Here is a 15,923-nt window from a genome sequence, read left to right as displayed (position 1 = left end):
GAGACTGGCTCTTCGGGAGTCCCACCGCACTGAGGAGACTGGGGTCACCACCTAGATCCAGGGAAAGCCATGAGAGAAACACCACTGGCCTCTCTGTGTACCTGGACGGGTAAAGGACACCAGGGATGAAGTGGGGTCAACTCCAGAAGGCAGCTGAGGCTGGAGCAGGGGTGAGAGCACGTGTGGACACGACTAGCTGGTGTGCTGCTGTAAATGCATGAGAGAAACAGTTGGCTCATGGGACATGTGTCCTAGGAGGGCTGTGCATCGGGTCTATCTCACAGGGATCATACAGAAGACATTCAAGTGCTACTTAATATCACAGCGTCACAAATCTTTCTCAATTCTACTGAGTCAGGCCCTCATCATCTCTCTCAACAAGCCTGCACCACCCTTCACAGGGTATCCTGCCTCCACTCCTACCCACTCCCATCCCTTGGTGAGTTAGCCAGAGCAATCTTTCCAACTCAGATCTCATCATCTGTCTTTCTCTGGCTCTTCCTCTCTCCTTACCTGGCTCCCCCCTCACACACACACACACACACACACACACACACACACACACACGGTTCCCATCCCATCCTTTGCTCCTGGTAAAAGTGAAAGCTCTGAGGGCTTCTGAGGTCTGGCTGGGTCTGTGATCCTACCCTCATCTTACACCACCCTTGGCTTTACTCCCTCTGCTCTGCTGTGGCCATACAGACCTTCTTTTCCTCTCCCCATTGGCCTGGCTCTTTCCCTTCGCAGAGCTGGTGTCTCTGCCTCTGAAGAGGAACCCTCTTCCTTCCCTTTCTTTTCCTGGGTTGCTCATACTCATCCTTCAAATCTCGGCTTGGGCAGCATGTCTCCAGGAAACCTTCTCTTAGGTCCCCGACTGGGTCAAACACTTCCATACCAGCAGCTCTCCTGGCACTCCCTGTGCACGTCTCCTTCAAATCTTGAGCCACTGTTAAACTGTATATTTGTTTGTGGACATGGTTTGATTTATGCCCATCGGTTGCATTGCAAGCTCCACGAGGGTGAGGGTGCTGTCTGCTTTTGCCCGTGTTCTATGCTTGGTGCACAGTGCCTGGAATGAAGAAATGCTCAAGGAATTTCTGCTAAATCAAAGACAATGGATTTGTGAAGTCCTAATGGTGCGCGGGCTCATGTGCAGAGAGATGGGGCTCAGGCCAGGGGGCCGGGCTACACGCTGCGAGGATGTAACTGGAAGGAGCCTCTCCGTGGGGAGCTGTCAGGCTGGGAGATGGATGGGGTTGGATATGGAGACGCCAAAGAGCCTCTCATGCTTGTTCCTGCAGGCCGGGCTCCAGCCCCAAGGATCAGGGCATCAGATCATATCACGGCGAGGGAGGGACAGGGGCAGTGGGAGAGCAGAGCAGGCGGGTCCAGGAGCCACTTTCTACCCTCCATCAACCTTCTGCCCGAAGCCAACAGAGCCAGAAATGTGCTGAGGCAGACTTTGGACTCACCCGGACCACCACACCGTCTCGCGGCTCTAAACAGTTATAGCCTCGCATATATGCGTGAACGCAGAACATTTAGGAGTCAGCTCCTAGCCTGGCTCTGGAGATGAGGACACGGCACGTTTGCAAACATTCCAGCTCACACAACCTCGAAGCTGGAAGTAAACTTCAAGGCCAAAGCTCGAATCTCTTCTCTCACATCCCTGAGAGGAGCACCGGCTGCGTGGCCTTGCCTCCAGCAGCCACATAAACGAGTCCTACCGGCTCCCGCAAATCACGCAGGGAAAAAAAAAATCCCTTAATCCATATGTGCCCACTTTTCCACGCACACACCACTCTGACCCTTCAGGCAAGGGGGCCCATGCACACGCAGCTCCGGCCCACACGCACGCACACCGGATGTCTTCTTGGACTGGTTTGAATTAACTCATGACAGCCGTCAGTGGTTTGCTCTCTCACACACAGAGCCATTGTCTCAAGGGATGGCTTGAGACTAGAGGCAGGCGCACTGGGAAAGAAAGATCTAGAGGCTTCTGCCTGTCGTTTCTGGTGTCCAGCAGTGTGTGCAAATGACCACAAGAAGGAAAGAACCTGTGTCCCCCCCCCCCCCGCGGCCATTGTCTCCTCCATGGCCCTTGGCACACACACGCGTGTGTGTATGCATGGGGGTGGACGCCTCTGAAGGTGGGTGCCGAGAGGGGGTGTTCAGACCACCGGCTCTCAAGCAACTCCCGGGATGGGTTATATGGCGCAAAGTTGGGCAGCGGCAGAGAATTCACGCTTTCTGACAAAGAGGAGTGTTTCTGGATCCGTGAGGAGGGACCCGGTATCGTGTTCAGAAAAGCCCCCCCCCCCCCCCCCCCCCCCCCCCCCCGCCGCCGAGCAGCTCTTCCCTTGAGCGTTATCTGTGCCCTCGACTCTCCCCCTGCCCAGGGCGCAGACATCCTGCTTTGTCCTCCCCTCCAAGAGCAAGGGCTTCTCCCCTTGCCCCTTTCTTTCACCAACTCCTCACGCCAGGAGGGGAATCCCTCATTCCAAAGTGGTCTAGTTCTGTCCTTCCCACCTCACCATTGACCTGGTCACCCCATCCCCATCTCCCTTGTGTCGGTATCTTCTCTTCCCCTTTTCTGTGCTCCCTCTTCGTTTTTGAGACCCCAAAGCATTGGTTAGGGAGAATGGGAAGGCGTGAGGGCAGTCTGTTCTCTGGTGGGAGTAGGAAAGGAAGGAGAGAGGGTCACCTGGGACGTCTCCTGGCTGAGGGCGGCACTGGGGCAAGAACTCCACTTCTTGGGGTGTGTGCCTGGAAACCACTCTCTGACTCCAGAGGATTTACTGGGGAAGAGGACTAATCTGGGGACCAGATCCCTGACTCTGTAGAAGAGACTGTTTCTTCCAAGAGAGGAAAGGCTCAGGCAGCTGGACAGCAACAGTGAGTGGACACCAGGCAGCAGCACCCCCCCACCCCGCTAGGACCCAAAGGGCCACGGGACTCACCCCACAAAGTAGGAGATGATCAAAAGCTGGACTGCCCGGTTGATGACCCCAATGGTCCAGCTCTTCACAACCACCGACTTGGTGGTCTCGTAGGTGAAGAAATCTGACACGCAGTTCATGCTGAGAGAGCGCTCGGGGGCCACTCAGGAGGGACCCAGTGGTGGCCTCAGGAGGGACAGGTCCTCGGGACAGGGAGACAGAACTCAAAGCCTGGAGGGAACCGCTTGGAGGGGAGCCTGGTTCTTTAAGTCAGGAGACCCTAGCGCAACACCCAGGCTCTCTCTGCTCTTGACACCCTGGGCTGCCAAGAGTCCAAGGCCAGGGCGGGGGGGACCCCCTTTTTGTTCGTCTCCACCCCACTCCCCTGTGATGTCACGGCAGGGGTGGGGTCTCCAATCCCCGCTCCTGATTGCCTGGGATGCAGCTGGCTAGGGCCCTCTGGGAGTCATGGTTTATCTGCACTCTGTCTACCCTTTCTGTTCCGTGCTGCATCTTCCTCCCTGCTCACCAGCCGCCTCACGCTCTCCTTAAAGCCCCCTGCAGTGTCCCAGCCCCAGCCACCAAACCGCCTTCCCCAGGCTGAGTGCCTGCCTCATTCGTGACTCTTCCCAAAGCCATGCAATTCAGTGGCCATCCGCTCCCTTTCTGAGTCGCCTCCAATACCGTGGGTCAGGGGGAAGGGTCTCTTGAATATTTCTCTGGATCTCCTGGGAGGGGTGAGTAAGGAGTCGTAGAGTTCACGTCCCTAACTCAGGTTGGCAGTGGCTGAAGCTTGACCCGCAGCATAGTGTTAACCACATTGGAGTGTTTGCTTTTATTTTGCTTTGTTTTCCTGTGAGTTTCCTTAACTGAATCGTTTGTCAGATAACATGCTCCTGGGAGGCTGGGGCTGTTTCTGTCTTGTTCACTAGTTTTCTAAAATCCTAGAACCGGGTGGGGGTTCGGGCCATATTGAACGTATGCTGCTGGACAGGGCTGCGTGGCCGTCTCCCGGAGGTTAGGGTCACGAGTTCAGGGAGCAGCAGTGCATGCGCTGCCTCTCAGGCCAGCGTGGGGTTCACAAGCTGGCGGAACCAAGTCAGATTGTCAGGAAGTCTTGAACTTAAATATTCTGTCCTAATGTCTTCAGGTAGGACAGGTGCCACCAGTCGTTCTGGATATAGACTCATTGTGATTAGGGCAGAGGAGACTGGACCGGGTGGGGGCCCTGGGCAAATCCTCTTTGGGCCTCAGTATTCTGATCTGCAAAGGAGGTAGGAGTGGACATACTCAACATTTCTCCCAGGCCTGGCCTCCTCTGATTTTATAAGATGTGCCATCACGCTGATGCCGAGGTCCTCCCTCTGCCATCCGCGCTGGTGCGGGGACCACCCCGCCCCCCGCCCCGCCATCCACTTCGGTGCGGGGACCCCCCCCCCCCGCCATCCACTTCGGTGCAGGCACCGGGTCCCCCCCCCCCCCCGCCATCCACTTCGGTGCAGGCACCGGGTCCCCCCCCCCGCCATCCACGCCGGTGCGGGGACCCCCCTGCCATCCACTTCGGTGCAGGCACCGGGTCCCCCCCCCCGCCATCCACGCCGGTGCGGGGACCCCCCCTGCCATCCACTTCGGTGCGGGCACCGGGTCCCCCCCTGCCATCCACTTCGGTGCGGGCACCGGGTCCCCCCCCACTGCCATCCACTTCGGTGCGGGCACCGGGTCCCCCCCTGCCATCCACTTCGGTGCGGGGACCCCCCCCCCCGCCATCCACTTCGGTGCGGGGACCCCCCCCCGCCATCCACTTCGGTGCAGGCACCGGGTCCCCCCCCCCCCGCCATCCACGCCGGTGCGGGGACACCCTGCCATCCACGCCGGTGCGGGGACCCCCCTGCCATCCACTTCGGTGCGGGCACCGGGTCCCCCCCCCCCCCCCCGCCATCCGGCCGGTGTTTGGAATCAGGGCTCTGCGGTGCCTGTGACCCCCCGCCCCCGCCCCGCCCCCCGCGGACCCGCAGGCCACCCCTACATGGACTGCGGGCTTCGGGAGGGAAGTTTTGGGTGCGGACAGAGAAGCCCTTTCAAAGAGCATCCGGTGCCGTGTGGCGGGAGGACGGGACAGTCACTGCGACACCGACACCCCGGCCCCCTGCTCCCCAGGACCGTCCCGGGCGGGACGCGGGAAAGGCGCAGGCACGCGTCCGCGGGAGGTCAGACAGGAGACAAGCGCACGGCTTCTCCCCAGGACCCCGTCCTCCCCTCAACAGGTGTGACTTTTAAAGAAGGAGCCCTACGCGCCGGCTTCTCCGCCTCGGGGTCCCCGCAGGGTCCTGAACCGCTCGCGGCCCTCCCCTCAGGTCCTCCAGGCCGGCTGGCGCTCTAGGCGGCCGCCTCGCAGGCCGGCCGGGCTCGCGTCTCTCTAGCTCGCTCGCTCTCTCTATGGTCCGTGCACCGCTTCCGGTGGCGGGCCGCGGGGCCGCGCACGCGGGAAAACCTTCCCCGGCGTCCCCCCCGTCCCCCTGTCCCCGCCCCCCCTCCCGCGTCCCCCAGCGCGCCCACCGCCCGCACCTGGGCCGTCGCGAGGCTGCAGCTCGAGGAGGTGGGTGGTCGCCGCCGCGTGCCCCGGGAGGCTGCGGGCCTCGCTCCCCCCCGCGGGCCGCCCGTGATGGGCCGTTCCGCGTTCGAATCCACGGGCGGCGGGCGAATCCATTTTAGGGGGCGGGGGGGGGGGCTTGGGCCCGTGGCCGCGGCGCGGCGGGAGCGCCAGGAGGAAGCCTTGCCCTCGGAGCCGGGTCTCGAGCCGCAGAGGTGCAGCCCCCGGGGTTCCGCTGCTCGTTGCCATGGCGCCCGCTGGAGCGCCCCGAGCGGGCGTCTGGTCCCGCTGTAAGCGCGACTCCAGGCCGGGTTCCCCAGCCGCGGCCGGGCCTGGCTCCTGGAGGTTTGCAGGGCCTGCCGTGGGGTCCCTGGCAGATGAGATCCTGACACATCCCAGGTGCAGCCGGGGCTTGCCACCTGGCTCCATCCACGGGCCCAGGGAGGTGCTGCCTTTGATGTTTGTCCCCCCCCCCCCTTCTTGAATTCAGATTCCCAACCTGCTGAGTATCTGCACACCCACCCAGGAGTTGGGGCCCAGCTCCCAGTTGAGGCCAACAGGGGCTGATCAGAATGGCGGAAACACTGGAGTTCAACGATGTCTATCAGGAGGTGAAAGGCTCCATGGTAAGAAGGGCTTGGGCTTTTCGATAGGCTGAGAGATGGAAGGAGAGTAGGCTTTTTATCCATTATCCATGATGTTGCTATTTTGGAAAAAGAGTCCAAGTCGAATGTGTAGTTGGGTGTTTCCCCAACAAAAGGCAATGCCTGCAAATCTCCCTACCGGGTCCAGTGGGGTCACGTTGCCAAAAACCCGTTGTAAGTCGAAAATACCGTTTGAGTAAAAAAAAAAAAAAAAGAAAAAAAGAAAAGCACAGTAATGTTTCTAACCTGATGAACAGGGCAGGTTAATCTTACCCACTTTAAACAGGCCCAGAGTGTTTTCGTTGGCGTAGGCTTCGGCGCAACCATCACAAGGTTTATTTTATGATCGAGTTTGGACACCTTATGTGGTTTATGAAATACCGTCCTGAGAGTGAAACAGAATGAGTAGGGAATGGTTGGGTATCGGTTGTGGCCTGGTGGTGATCAACCCGGGTGACTGTGTGGCTGGCTGGGAGCTATGGTTCACTGCCACTGCCCCAGCGTCCTGAGGGGATTATATACCACCTGCTGCTAGCTCAGGAAAAGATACAGATTCAAATTATGGTTTCTGTTCCTTGCATATCGTTTTCACACCGTCATAAAGTTGAAAGATTGTAAGTTGAGCCACCGTTATTCAAAAAACATCTGTGTAGGAGTTAGAGGATTGCAGACTTTGAAAGGGACCGTTGTCGTGTGCTCCATTCCCCACTGCAGACTAAGGACCTGGTTACCAGGGTTTGGTTTTAGGATCCAGATTTCCAGGTTACTTTTTTTCTTCTTTCTGACCCTCACCCTTGCCAGCTGTTGGTCCTGTATCTGTATCTGGCCAGCCCGGTGTAGGTAGGTGTTGGGTGGGACTGTCTGTGCCCCGGACACAGTGTGTATTGTACCCTTGCATTTGGGCCTGTTTTTCCAACAGAACGATGGTCGGCTAAGGTTGAGCCGCCAGGGTATCATCTTCAAGAACAGTAAGACAGGCAAAGTGGATAACATCCAGGCTGGGGAGCTGACGGAAGGCATCTGGCGCCGAGTTGCCCTGGGCCATGGACTTAAACTGCTTACAAAGAATGGCCACGTCTACAAGTATGACGGCTTCCGAGAATCGGTGAGGTGTCCTGTGGCCATAAACCCCCGTTTACTGTGCCACGTTGTTTATTTTTAATCTAGAAAGAGTTGGGGCTCCTTTGATGGCCGTGTAATTGCTAATTTTGGCTCCTTAGAGCAGGGCCATTGCGGCCATGAAGCACGGTTCAGCTTTGGATGCCTTGTGCTTTGACTCAAGAAGATTTTCTGTTATTGTGATATTTTGGTGGTTTCTGCTTATTGCCTTTATCCAGATTCAGAGTCTTGGTACTTTAGTTTGAGTTTTTTTGTTTTAATGTTTCGACATGTTTGAGTTAAAGACTGTACTGCATTTGAATTTCACTTTCATCAAAGCACTGCCCACACAAAGTCAGAGAGCACGGTGAGGCACATAACCAGGAATGTCAATTCCATACTTTCCTCCTCCCCTGCTCTGACATCCAGTCCCCAGCAACAGCTTCTTTCAACAGTGGGTTTGCTGATAGAAGGTATATCGGGGCAGTTTGTCAGAGAGAATCCCAGAATGTGTTAAGGCCACTGGGGCTTACAGGGATTGCTCTCTCCCCCTCTGCCCACAGGAGTTTGAGAAACTCTCTGATTTCTTCAAAACTCACTATCGCCTTGAGCTGATGGAGAAGGACCTCTGTGTGAAAGGCTGGAACTGGGGAACTGTGAAGTTTGGTGGTGAGTCCTGGGTAGACTGAAGTTTGCAGGAGAAGGTTGGATGAAGAGTTTCAGCTTTTACCTTGTTATGCTCTTTTTGTGCTACTGTTTCTGATTTCCTGTCAGTTTGTAACTCATCACCTAGTTACTGAGGACTGGTAGCAGATGGGGCCTGGTCTTGAGGGTGCAGTGTGACCAAATAGCCCAGTGTCTGGCGGGAGCATTGTTTTTGCAGACTTGAGGGAAGAAACTTGTGGTCGCTAAGCCCTTTCCCCGCAGGGCAGCTGCTCTCCTTTGACATCGGTGACCAGCCGGTCTTCGAGATACCACTCAGCAATGTGTCCCAGTGCACCACTGGCAAGAATGAGGTGACGCTGGAATTCCACCAGAATGATGACGCTGAGGTGTCTCTCATGGAAGTGCGCTTCTATGTGCCTCCCACCCAGGAGGATGGCGTGGACCCAGTTGAGGTGAGGCCTTCCCTGCTCGCCTTGAGAGCAGATGGTGCTGAGCAGGCCCCGGCTGGCCCAGGGGTGCAGCAGGATCCCCACTGCCTGACTACCAGTGTGTACACTTTTGCAGGCCTTTGCCCAGAATGTGCTGTCTAAGGCGGATGTGATCCAGGCCACTGGAGACGCCATTTGCATCTTCCGGGAGCTTCAGTGTCTGACTCCCCGAGGCCGTTACGACATTCGGATCTACCCCACCTTTCTGCACTTGCATGGCAAGACCTTTGACTACAAGATCCCCTATACCACGGTGCTGCGTCTCTTTTTGCTGCCCCACAAAGACCAGCGCCAGATGTTCTTTGTGGTAAGCAGAAAGCCCCAGGGGTGGATCGTCCTGGTTTTTGCATAGTAGATAGGTCTTGCTGGTGTTTGGTTAATCAGCAGTTCTTGTGGAACACTGACTCGTGTGAAACCTGATGTCGCCTCTTCCTTACCAGATCAGCCTAGATCCTCCCATCAAGCAGGGCCAAACCCGTTACCACTTCTTGATTCTTCTCTTCTCCAAGGATGAGGACATTTCCTTGACTCTCAACATGAACGAGTGAGTGTATCCCTGAACTCATGTCCTTCCACTGTCCAGGCAGGAGAGCAGTGTGCCCTTAGAAGGCAGCGGCGCTGGTGAACTCGTCCTCCTCTCTTTGTAGGGAAGAAGTGGAGAAACGCTTTGAGGGGCGGCTCACTAAGAACATGTCGGGATCGCTGTACGAGATGGTCAGCCGGGTCATGAAGGCGCTGGTCAACCGCAAGATCACAGTGCCAGGCAACTTCCAAGGGTGAGAGTGCCGGCCTGGGGTCCTGGCCTGCCTGGGGGGGCGCTTTGCTGTGTCTCCCTGGTAAACCCCTCCTGGGCTGGGAACGCAATCTCCTAGAGGTCTAGTTGGGCCAGAGCATGATTGGTGTCAGCTGTCTCCATTAGAGCAACTTAGTGAAGTTTACTCACATGAGGACCCGAGCACACATGTGTTGCCGCTGAGGGCGGGGCCTTTGGCTCTATGCCACCTGCTCCTGAGGTGGGCGCTGACTAGGCTCCCCGCATCTTCCATAGGCACTCGGGGGCCCAGTGTATCACCTGCTCCTACAAGGCGAGCTCGGGACTGCTCTACCCCCTGGAGCGGGGCTTCATCTACGTTCACAAGCCACCTGTGCACATCCGCTTCGATGAGATCTCCTTTGTCAACTTTGCCCGTGGTACCACCACCACTCGTTCCTTTGACTTTGAAATCGAGACCAAGCAGGGCACCCAGTACACCTTCAGTAGCATTGAGAGGTGAGAACTGCCAGTTACTTTCTGGGCATCCTGGGTCTGTCTCCATCTCTCCCGGGATGCTGGCATGGCCTGGGGTAATCTCTGTGCTGTGACTTTTCCCTAACATTTCAAGCCTTGAGCAGAATTTTTCTTCTGCTTCCTTGGGATCTGGTTCTTCTTGGAGTGCTCAGCCTTTGAAAGCCTCTCCCTTTTTTTCTGTACTTAAATTGTTTCCCATAGTATGTGCTCAGTACCAGCCCTTCTCCTCCACTCCTCCCATGATGGAAATGCTATCTCTCCTTTTCCTGGAATGAGCTCTGTGCCCGAGAAAACAGCAGCTAATGTTTATTGAGTGCTCACTATGGGCTAAATGTCTTCCAAACATCTTCCCACCTCGTCCTTCTGACAGCTCTTGTGAAGTACGAAATTCAGAGTAGCACAAAGGTGAAAATGTCCCTTTCCCTGATATTCTCCCCCTACTTTGGGCATATCCAGTGAACAGAAACACACCCCACCTTCTCTTTCTCAGACCCTTGAGACTGCAGTTCCCTTTCAAGACCGGTGTCTGACTCTTCCTTACCGCCGTCCTCTGGGGCTCTCTGAGCTGTTAGCTTGGATAATGTGGTCAGCAGCTGCAGGCCCCACAGTCTTTCCCTGCCTGTGGGTGTCAGAATAGCGTGCGGCCCACCCTGGCATGGGCCCTGCATGTCTAGTAATGTGGTGCTTCTCACCTCACAGGGAGGAGTATGGGAAGCTGTTTGATTTTGTCAACGCCAAAAAACTCAACATCAAAAACCGAGGACTAAAAGAGGTACCCGTGCGAGTGGGAAGAATGAGCCTCTTCTGTTCTTTCAGGGGTGGAGGGAGCAGGGATTCTTCTGCCTTCTTTTTCACTCTCTGTTTTCTTCTTACCCTTATAGAAAAAAGAGGTGCGTGTGACCCTCCCCCCTTCCCGGTGCAGGTTTCCTCAGCATGACCTTAGCTCAGTCTCGGCAGCCCCTCAGGAGCCCCCAGTGGGGCTGGGAGAGGGAGGGGCTTGGACTAACTCGGCTGGCAGGACGTCCTTGGGCACAGGCCCTGCACGCCGCTGTGTGTGGACAATCCAGCCCCAGGGTCTTCTGGGAGCTGATCTTACTCACAGGCATGGGGGAGTGCTTTTGAGTGTGCAGGGCTTCTGGCACCAGGGTGAATTGGCCCTAACTCACATCTTTTTCCTGGCTAGGGCATGAACCCAAGCTACGATGAATACGCTGACTCTGATGAGGACCAGCACGATGCCTACTTGGAGCGGATGAAGGAGGAGGGCAAGATCCGGGAAGAGAATGCCAACGACAGCAGTGATGACTCAGGAGAAGAAACCGGTAGGTTAGCCTTGGCAGTGCTGGGGCACAAGGGCGGTCAGGCTGTTGCCTGAGGCCAGAGCTGGGCATCTGGGTAAAGGGGCAGGATCTCTCTCTTGGGGGCAAAACTGATGCATCCTATGTTCTTTTTCAGATGAGTCATTCAATCCAGGTGAAGAGGAGGAAGACGTGGCAGAGGAGTGAGTTTTGGTTCTACTCAGGGGTGAGGTAGAGGCCTGTGATCTTAAGGGACCGGAAGATCTCTAGACATTTCTCATGTCCCAACATTAGCTACTGACCCACAGTGGAAAAGTGACCTCCACTGAGGTGATACATGGACATGCTTTGGAAATTGTCAAGGGTTTTGCAGGTACAAGGCACATGGTAAGCCAAAAAAGCAGTGGGGAGAAAATGGGAATAAGAACCAGTGCCTGCACATTTACTAGCTAGGAGTTTCGGAGTGAGTCATTGAATCTCTGTGTCCTCACGTAGAACCTCATGTGGTCCCCTGTGCTGTACTGATCAAGACTCTTGATTGCCAACCTCAGAAATGTGGCTCAAACGGACTTTAGCTTAAAAGGGAGTTTTAGAAGTTCATGGAACTGGAGAGTCCAGGGATATAAGTGGCTTCAGGTACCTAGATCCAGATACTCAGAAGTTGTGGGGAATCTTTTATTTCTTCTGTTTTTTATTTTTTTTTTATTTTTTATTTTTAGATAGGTTTGGCCTCCGCAGTGTCACATGACCCTCAGAAAGCTCTGGGCAGGCTTAATCCTATTGGTTTAACACCCAGAACGGCCTCTTCTCTCAGGGCAGTGAACAGCATGGTTCCTGCCACCTTCTGAGTTATTAGGGGGTGAGCTGTGTTAAAACTAGGCATGTACCTATGCTTAAAGCCTGTTGGAGTGAGCCCCTCCTGAATGGGGGCAAGGTGGTTCGCACAGAAAATTGGGATTTTCTTTACCCAGAAAAATTGGGAATGAATGTTGGGCAGCCAAAAACCCAATAGATTTATAGTATGTATATGTATTTAATTTTTTTTTAAATATATATTTTTTAAATCTTTATTTATTTATGATAGTCACAGAGAGAGAGAGAGAGAGAGAGAGGCAGAGACATAGGCAGAGGGAGAAGCAGGCTCCATGCACTGGGAGCCCGACGTGGGATTCGATCCCGGGTCTCCAGGATCGCGCCCTGGGCCAAAGGCAGGCGCTAAACCGCTGCGCCACCCAGGGATCCCTGTATATGTATTTATATACATAGTATACATATATAGGAGTAGGTGGTTCTGCTTGCCACATACTTATAAAGGTCAGTGAGCAGACACTTGCAAAAATCCCTTGAAAATTGGCACCATACAGGTATAAGGTGGTAGGTCTGTCTGTCTTCTGAGGAGTTCCATGCGTATTGGATAGAACTTAATTATATGTGTATGGATGGACTTGGGTTGAGGTCAGTTTTCCCTTTTCCTTTTCCTTTTTTTTTTTTTTTTAAGTATTCTCTACACCCATTGTGGGGCTTGAACCACAACCCTGAGGTCAAGAGCTGCATGGTCTTCCGAATGAGCTAGCCAGGTTCCCCTAAATTTTATTTAAGTTATCTTTAAAAAAAAACTTTCCTTTTTCTGTAGTAATTATCTTTTTTTTAAATTTTTTTTATTTTTTTAGTAATTATCTCTTTATCAGAAAAAGACTCTAGAACGGATTAAAACAACTAACTCAGAGGAAGTGGTGAAGAGTGCTTAGGGCGTGTTCTGGGCAAGATAAGACTGGGTGCCTGTCTCCCAAGAGTATGGCGATGGAGTGAGACATTGGGTCAGGCCATGAGCAAAGAACGCAGCTGAAGCTTGTTCGTTATTTTATGTCCCCTTGGTTGACTGATGCCAGGGATTGGTGTGCAGAAGAGGTCAGGTGTGGGGAGGGGACAGCTGGAACCACTCCAGCTGAGAGGAGGAAGCAGGGTGGGGACCATTGGGGGGCAGGCTGTCCTGCAGCCCTGCCTTCCCCTTTCTGCATGGGTAGCTTCAGACTCCTTTCCCTCCTGTCCTGAGGCCTTGGGGTGCTGTCCTTCCTCCCAGGTCTTAGCGTCCCTCTCCTTGGCAGGTTTGACAGCAACGCCTCAGCCAGCTCCTCTAGTAATGAGGGTGACAGTGACCGGGACGAGAAGAAACGGAAGCAGCTTAAAAAGGCCAAGATGGCCAAGGACCGCAAGAGCCGCAAGAAGCCTGTGGAGGTGCACACTCAGAATGGGAGGCTGTAGGGGAAGCCATTCCCTTTACCTTCTTTTGTCCACCACCTGTAGGGTGTGTCACAGTGGTCCTGGGGCTGCTTGTTGTAGCCAATAAAGATGGCCTGGGGAAGTATGTCCCTGGAAAGTTTGCTCTCTGGCCTTTGGGCTGATTAGCTTCTGAGAGATCAGAATTAGGAGCCTGGCTTCTGTCCTAGGAGCCCAAGACAGGGGGCCCCTAGGGAGCGAGGCAGTGGGTGTAGGGCGAGTCTAGCGTTATGCTTACTTATTAGTTCTCTCATTTTTCTCCTCAAGCAGGTGATCTAAATAATTTGTTTTGGGGGCCTGTGAGAAATAGATGGCTGAAGGCATTTGGGTTTTCATGTAGGTGAAGAAGGGCAAAGACCCCAATGCCCCCAAGAGGCCGATGTCTGCCTACATGCTATGGCTCAATGCCAGCCGAGAGAAGATCAAGGCCGACCATCCCGGCATCAGCATCACCGATCTTTCCAAGAAGGCAGGCGAGATCTGGAAGGGAATGTCCAAAGAGAAGAAGGAGGTGAATGGCTGCAGAGATGAGGGGTGGCATCCTTGTAACTGATACAGGGGGCAGGGACAAGCTGTCAGTGGACCTTTTCTATATAGATTTTGCCACCATCAGGGAAGAGGGCTCATTCTTCTCTTTCCTGTGTGTGTGTGTGTGTGTGTGTGTGTGTGTGTGTGTGAGACAGGAGTGGGATCGCAAAGCTGAGGACGCCAGGAGGGAATATGAAAAAGCCATGAAAGAATATGAAGGGGGCCGGGGTGAGTCTTCCAAGAGGTAAGTGTTGGGAACAAAATGGCCCAGTAAGTGCTTTTTTTGGCATCTATTTTTGTGGGTCCATGTTGAGAATTGGGGTGTTAAAGATAATAGATAGGCTCTGATTGCAGTAGGCAGTGCTTCTCAGGTCTGGGTAGGCAACTGCCCAATATGGTAATGTGCTGGGGAATTCCAGAGCTCACTGGATAAATGGGGCCCTTTTCCTAGAGGGTTAGTTTTACTTGAAGGTGTGGGGGAATAAATAAATATGATGGAGCAGAATTCACACGAAGTTTTAGAGATAAGCGGGATATGTACAAGGTCTGCAATGTGCTCTAGGCTGTGGCCCGTGATTCTTGTGGTTATTTACTTACGGGGCTCTTCCTTGGGCACTTGGGGCTCACCTGGCTGGCTGTTTGCACTTATAGTGAGATGGGTGGTGTGGCTGGGAGTGAGAAAAGCCCTATTAAAGTTAAGGGTGGATTGGCTTTGATGGGTGAACCTGAAGGCCCAGGCCCTTTTCCCTCTTGCTGCTATAGGGACAAGTCAAAGAAGAAGAAGAAAGTAAAGGTGAAGATGGAAAAGAAATCAACGCCCTCGAGGGGCTCATCATCCAAGTCCTCATCAAGGCAGCTAAGTGAGAGCTTCAAGAGCAAAGAGTTTGTGTCCAGTGATGAGAGTTCTTCCGGAGAGAACAAGAGCAAAAAGAAGAGAAGGCGGAGTGAGGTGTGGCAAGAGTTTAGGGGTGAGGGGCCTTGAGGCAGAGGGGTGGATGTCTGAGGGCTGGGGGCTGTGGTAGGTCTGTAAGAGTAGTGAGTTGGAGTGGAAAGGTGCAGTTCTCAGGTTCTGAAGGCGAGTGCTGCAGTGGGGGGTTGGGGGTGGGTAGGGAATTAGGGATCCTTCACCTGCTGAAAAGTGGCTCCCTGGGAGGGCAACCAGGACTCTAAACCTTTCCCTTAAGAGACCTTTGATTTTCAGGACTCTGAAGAAGAGGAGCTGGCCAGCACCCCCCCCAGCTCAGAAGACTCGGCATCAGGATCTGATGAGTAGAGAGGAAGAAAATTCTCTCTCCTTGGGCTTGCCCTGTCACAACCTGCAGTCTCTCCACCCATGTTTTGGTACCAGTTTCTCATGAAATGCAGTCCTTGGATTTTGTGCCATCTTGACAAGCTCTCCTGGTGACATGCACTTCACCTGGGCAGCAGGGGAGGTGTCCTCTCTACTGCTTCTCAAGGATGGCTCTTGATAACTTGGGGAGAGATTGGGTGGGGCAGTGCAGTGCAGGGTGGAATCCTGAGCCTGCTCCTGCGACCTTAGGGATATGGCTGCTGCTTCTCCTGTTCAGGTTGCTGCAGCAGGGGTCAGGTGAGGGCAGGCCATAGCTCCTAACGGGGGCCTATTTCTACTTTTATTTTGTATTTCTGGTCTGAAAAATCAACATTTAATAAAGGGAACTGACTTTGGAAACCATGTCCTAATGCCTTCTCTGTAGCCCTGCTGCTGAATACAGGCGCCGTGTTCCGGGGGTGGTGGTTACCGTACTGTTGTGATTGGGCCGGGCCGGCTGGCCAGCCGGGAAGCAAGCCTCCAGGTACATCCTGTTCTGTTCCCGGTCGGACAGGCATTGGTTTTCACTCTCTCCTGCGGGGATGGGCCACCTGAGAGTCTAGAAACCAGAGCTGATCTGATTAGGAAGTCACTCTCACAGTTTCACTCCATTAGCCCCGCTGAGGGGAGGCAGCTTCTGGCTCAGTCCTTCATCACCGAGTCAAGGGTCTTGCATGGCTTTAGATAATGGAATAAGGATTGACCGGGCTGCGCGCAGCGGGGGCGACGGAAACCCGAGCCCGGAGAGCTGTGGAGAGCGGTGGACGGGGAGTGGGG

The 15,923-nt window shown here is 54.4% G+C and overlaps 2 protein-coding genes across 4 annotated transcripts in view; one reads left to right on the top strand and one right to left on the bottom strand.

Annotated features, from left to right (window-relative positions):
- The window catches only part of P2RX3 (purinergic receptor P2X 3), a 29,348-nt gene extending 25,146 nt beyond the window's left edge, over nucleotides 1–4,202 (bottom strand). Inside the window, exon 1 of the mRNA XM_026012932.2 lies at nucleotides 2,961–4,202. Coding sequence (XP_025868717.1) covers nucleotides 2,961–3,079 — 119 coding nt within the window. The 5' untranslated portion in view covers nucleotides 3,080–4,202. The remainder of the gene's footprint in view (nucleotides 1–2,960) is intronic.
- A 722-nt stretch (nucleotides 4,203–4,924) lies between these two features.
- SSRP1 (structure specific recognition protein 1) lies at nucleotides 4,925–15,506 on the top strand. Of its 3 annotated transcripts, none has more exons than XM_072758971.1 (17): nucleotides 4,925–5,203; nucleotides 6,020–6,155; nucleotides 7,093–7,278; nucleotides 7,835–7,940; nucleotides 8,199–8,389; nucleotides 8,502–8,732; nucleotides 8,866–8,969; nucleotides 9,073–9,201; nucleotides 9,474–9,695; nucleotides 10,413–10,485; nucleotides 10,897–11,035; nucleotides 11,169–11,214; nucleotides 13,117–13,246; nucleotides 13,629–13,799; nucleotides 13,972–14,060; nucleotides 14,579–14,765; nucleotides 15,018–15,506. In XM_072758971.1, the coding sequence occupies exons 2-17, from the start codon at nucleotides 6,102–6,104 to the stop codon at nucleotides 15,087–15,089; spliced, it is 2,130 nt and encodes a 709-aa protein (XP_072615072.1). In that variant the 5' UTR covers nucleotides 4,925–5,203; nucleotides 6,020–6,101; the 3' UTR covers nucleotides 15,090–15,506. The 3 variants fall into 3 exon arrangements, with proteins under 3 accessions (XP_072615072.1, XP_072615070.1, XP_072615071.1); XM_072758969.1 differs by lacking the exon at nucleotides 4,925–5,203 and adding an exon at nucleotides 5,358–5,535; XM_072758970.1 differs by lacking the exon at nucleotides 4,925–5,203 and adding an exon at nucleotides 5,651–5,819.
- Nucleotides 15,507–15,923: the final 417 nt, after the last annotated feature.

The sequence above is a fragment of the Vulpes vulpes genome, chromosome 5 (genome assembly GCF_048418805.1).
Source record: "Vulpes vulpes isolate BD-2025 chromosome 5, VulVul3, whole genome shotgun sequence".
In the NCBI taxonomy this organism is placed as follows: Eukaryota; Metazoa; Chordata; class Mammalia; order Carnivora; family Canidae; genus Vulpes; species Vulpes vulpes.
The sequence above is the reverse complement of the archived record's forward strand: the minus strand, read 5'-3'. Positions and strand labels throughout refer to the sequence as shown.

Excerpts from the sequence above, each read along its gene's own strand:
- SSRP1 (XM_072758971.1), top strand. The coding sequence starts at position 6,102 with ATGGCGGAAACACTGGAGTTCAACGATGTCTATCAGGAGGTGAAAGGC. Across the intron at positions 8,733-8,865 it reads AGCGCCAGATGTTCTTTGTG|ATCAGCCTAGATCCTCCCAT; the intron begins GTAAGCAGAAAG and ends CTTCCTTACCAG. Across the intron at positions 8,970-9,072 it reads TTGACTCTCAACATGAACGA|GGAAGAAGTGGAGAAACGCT; the intron begins GTGAGTGTATCC and ends CTCTCTTTGTAG.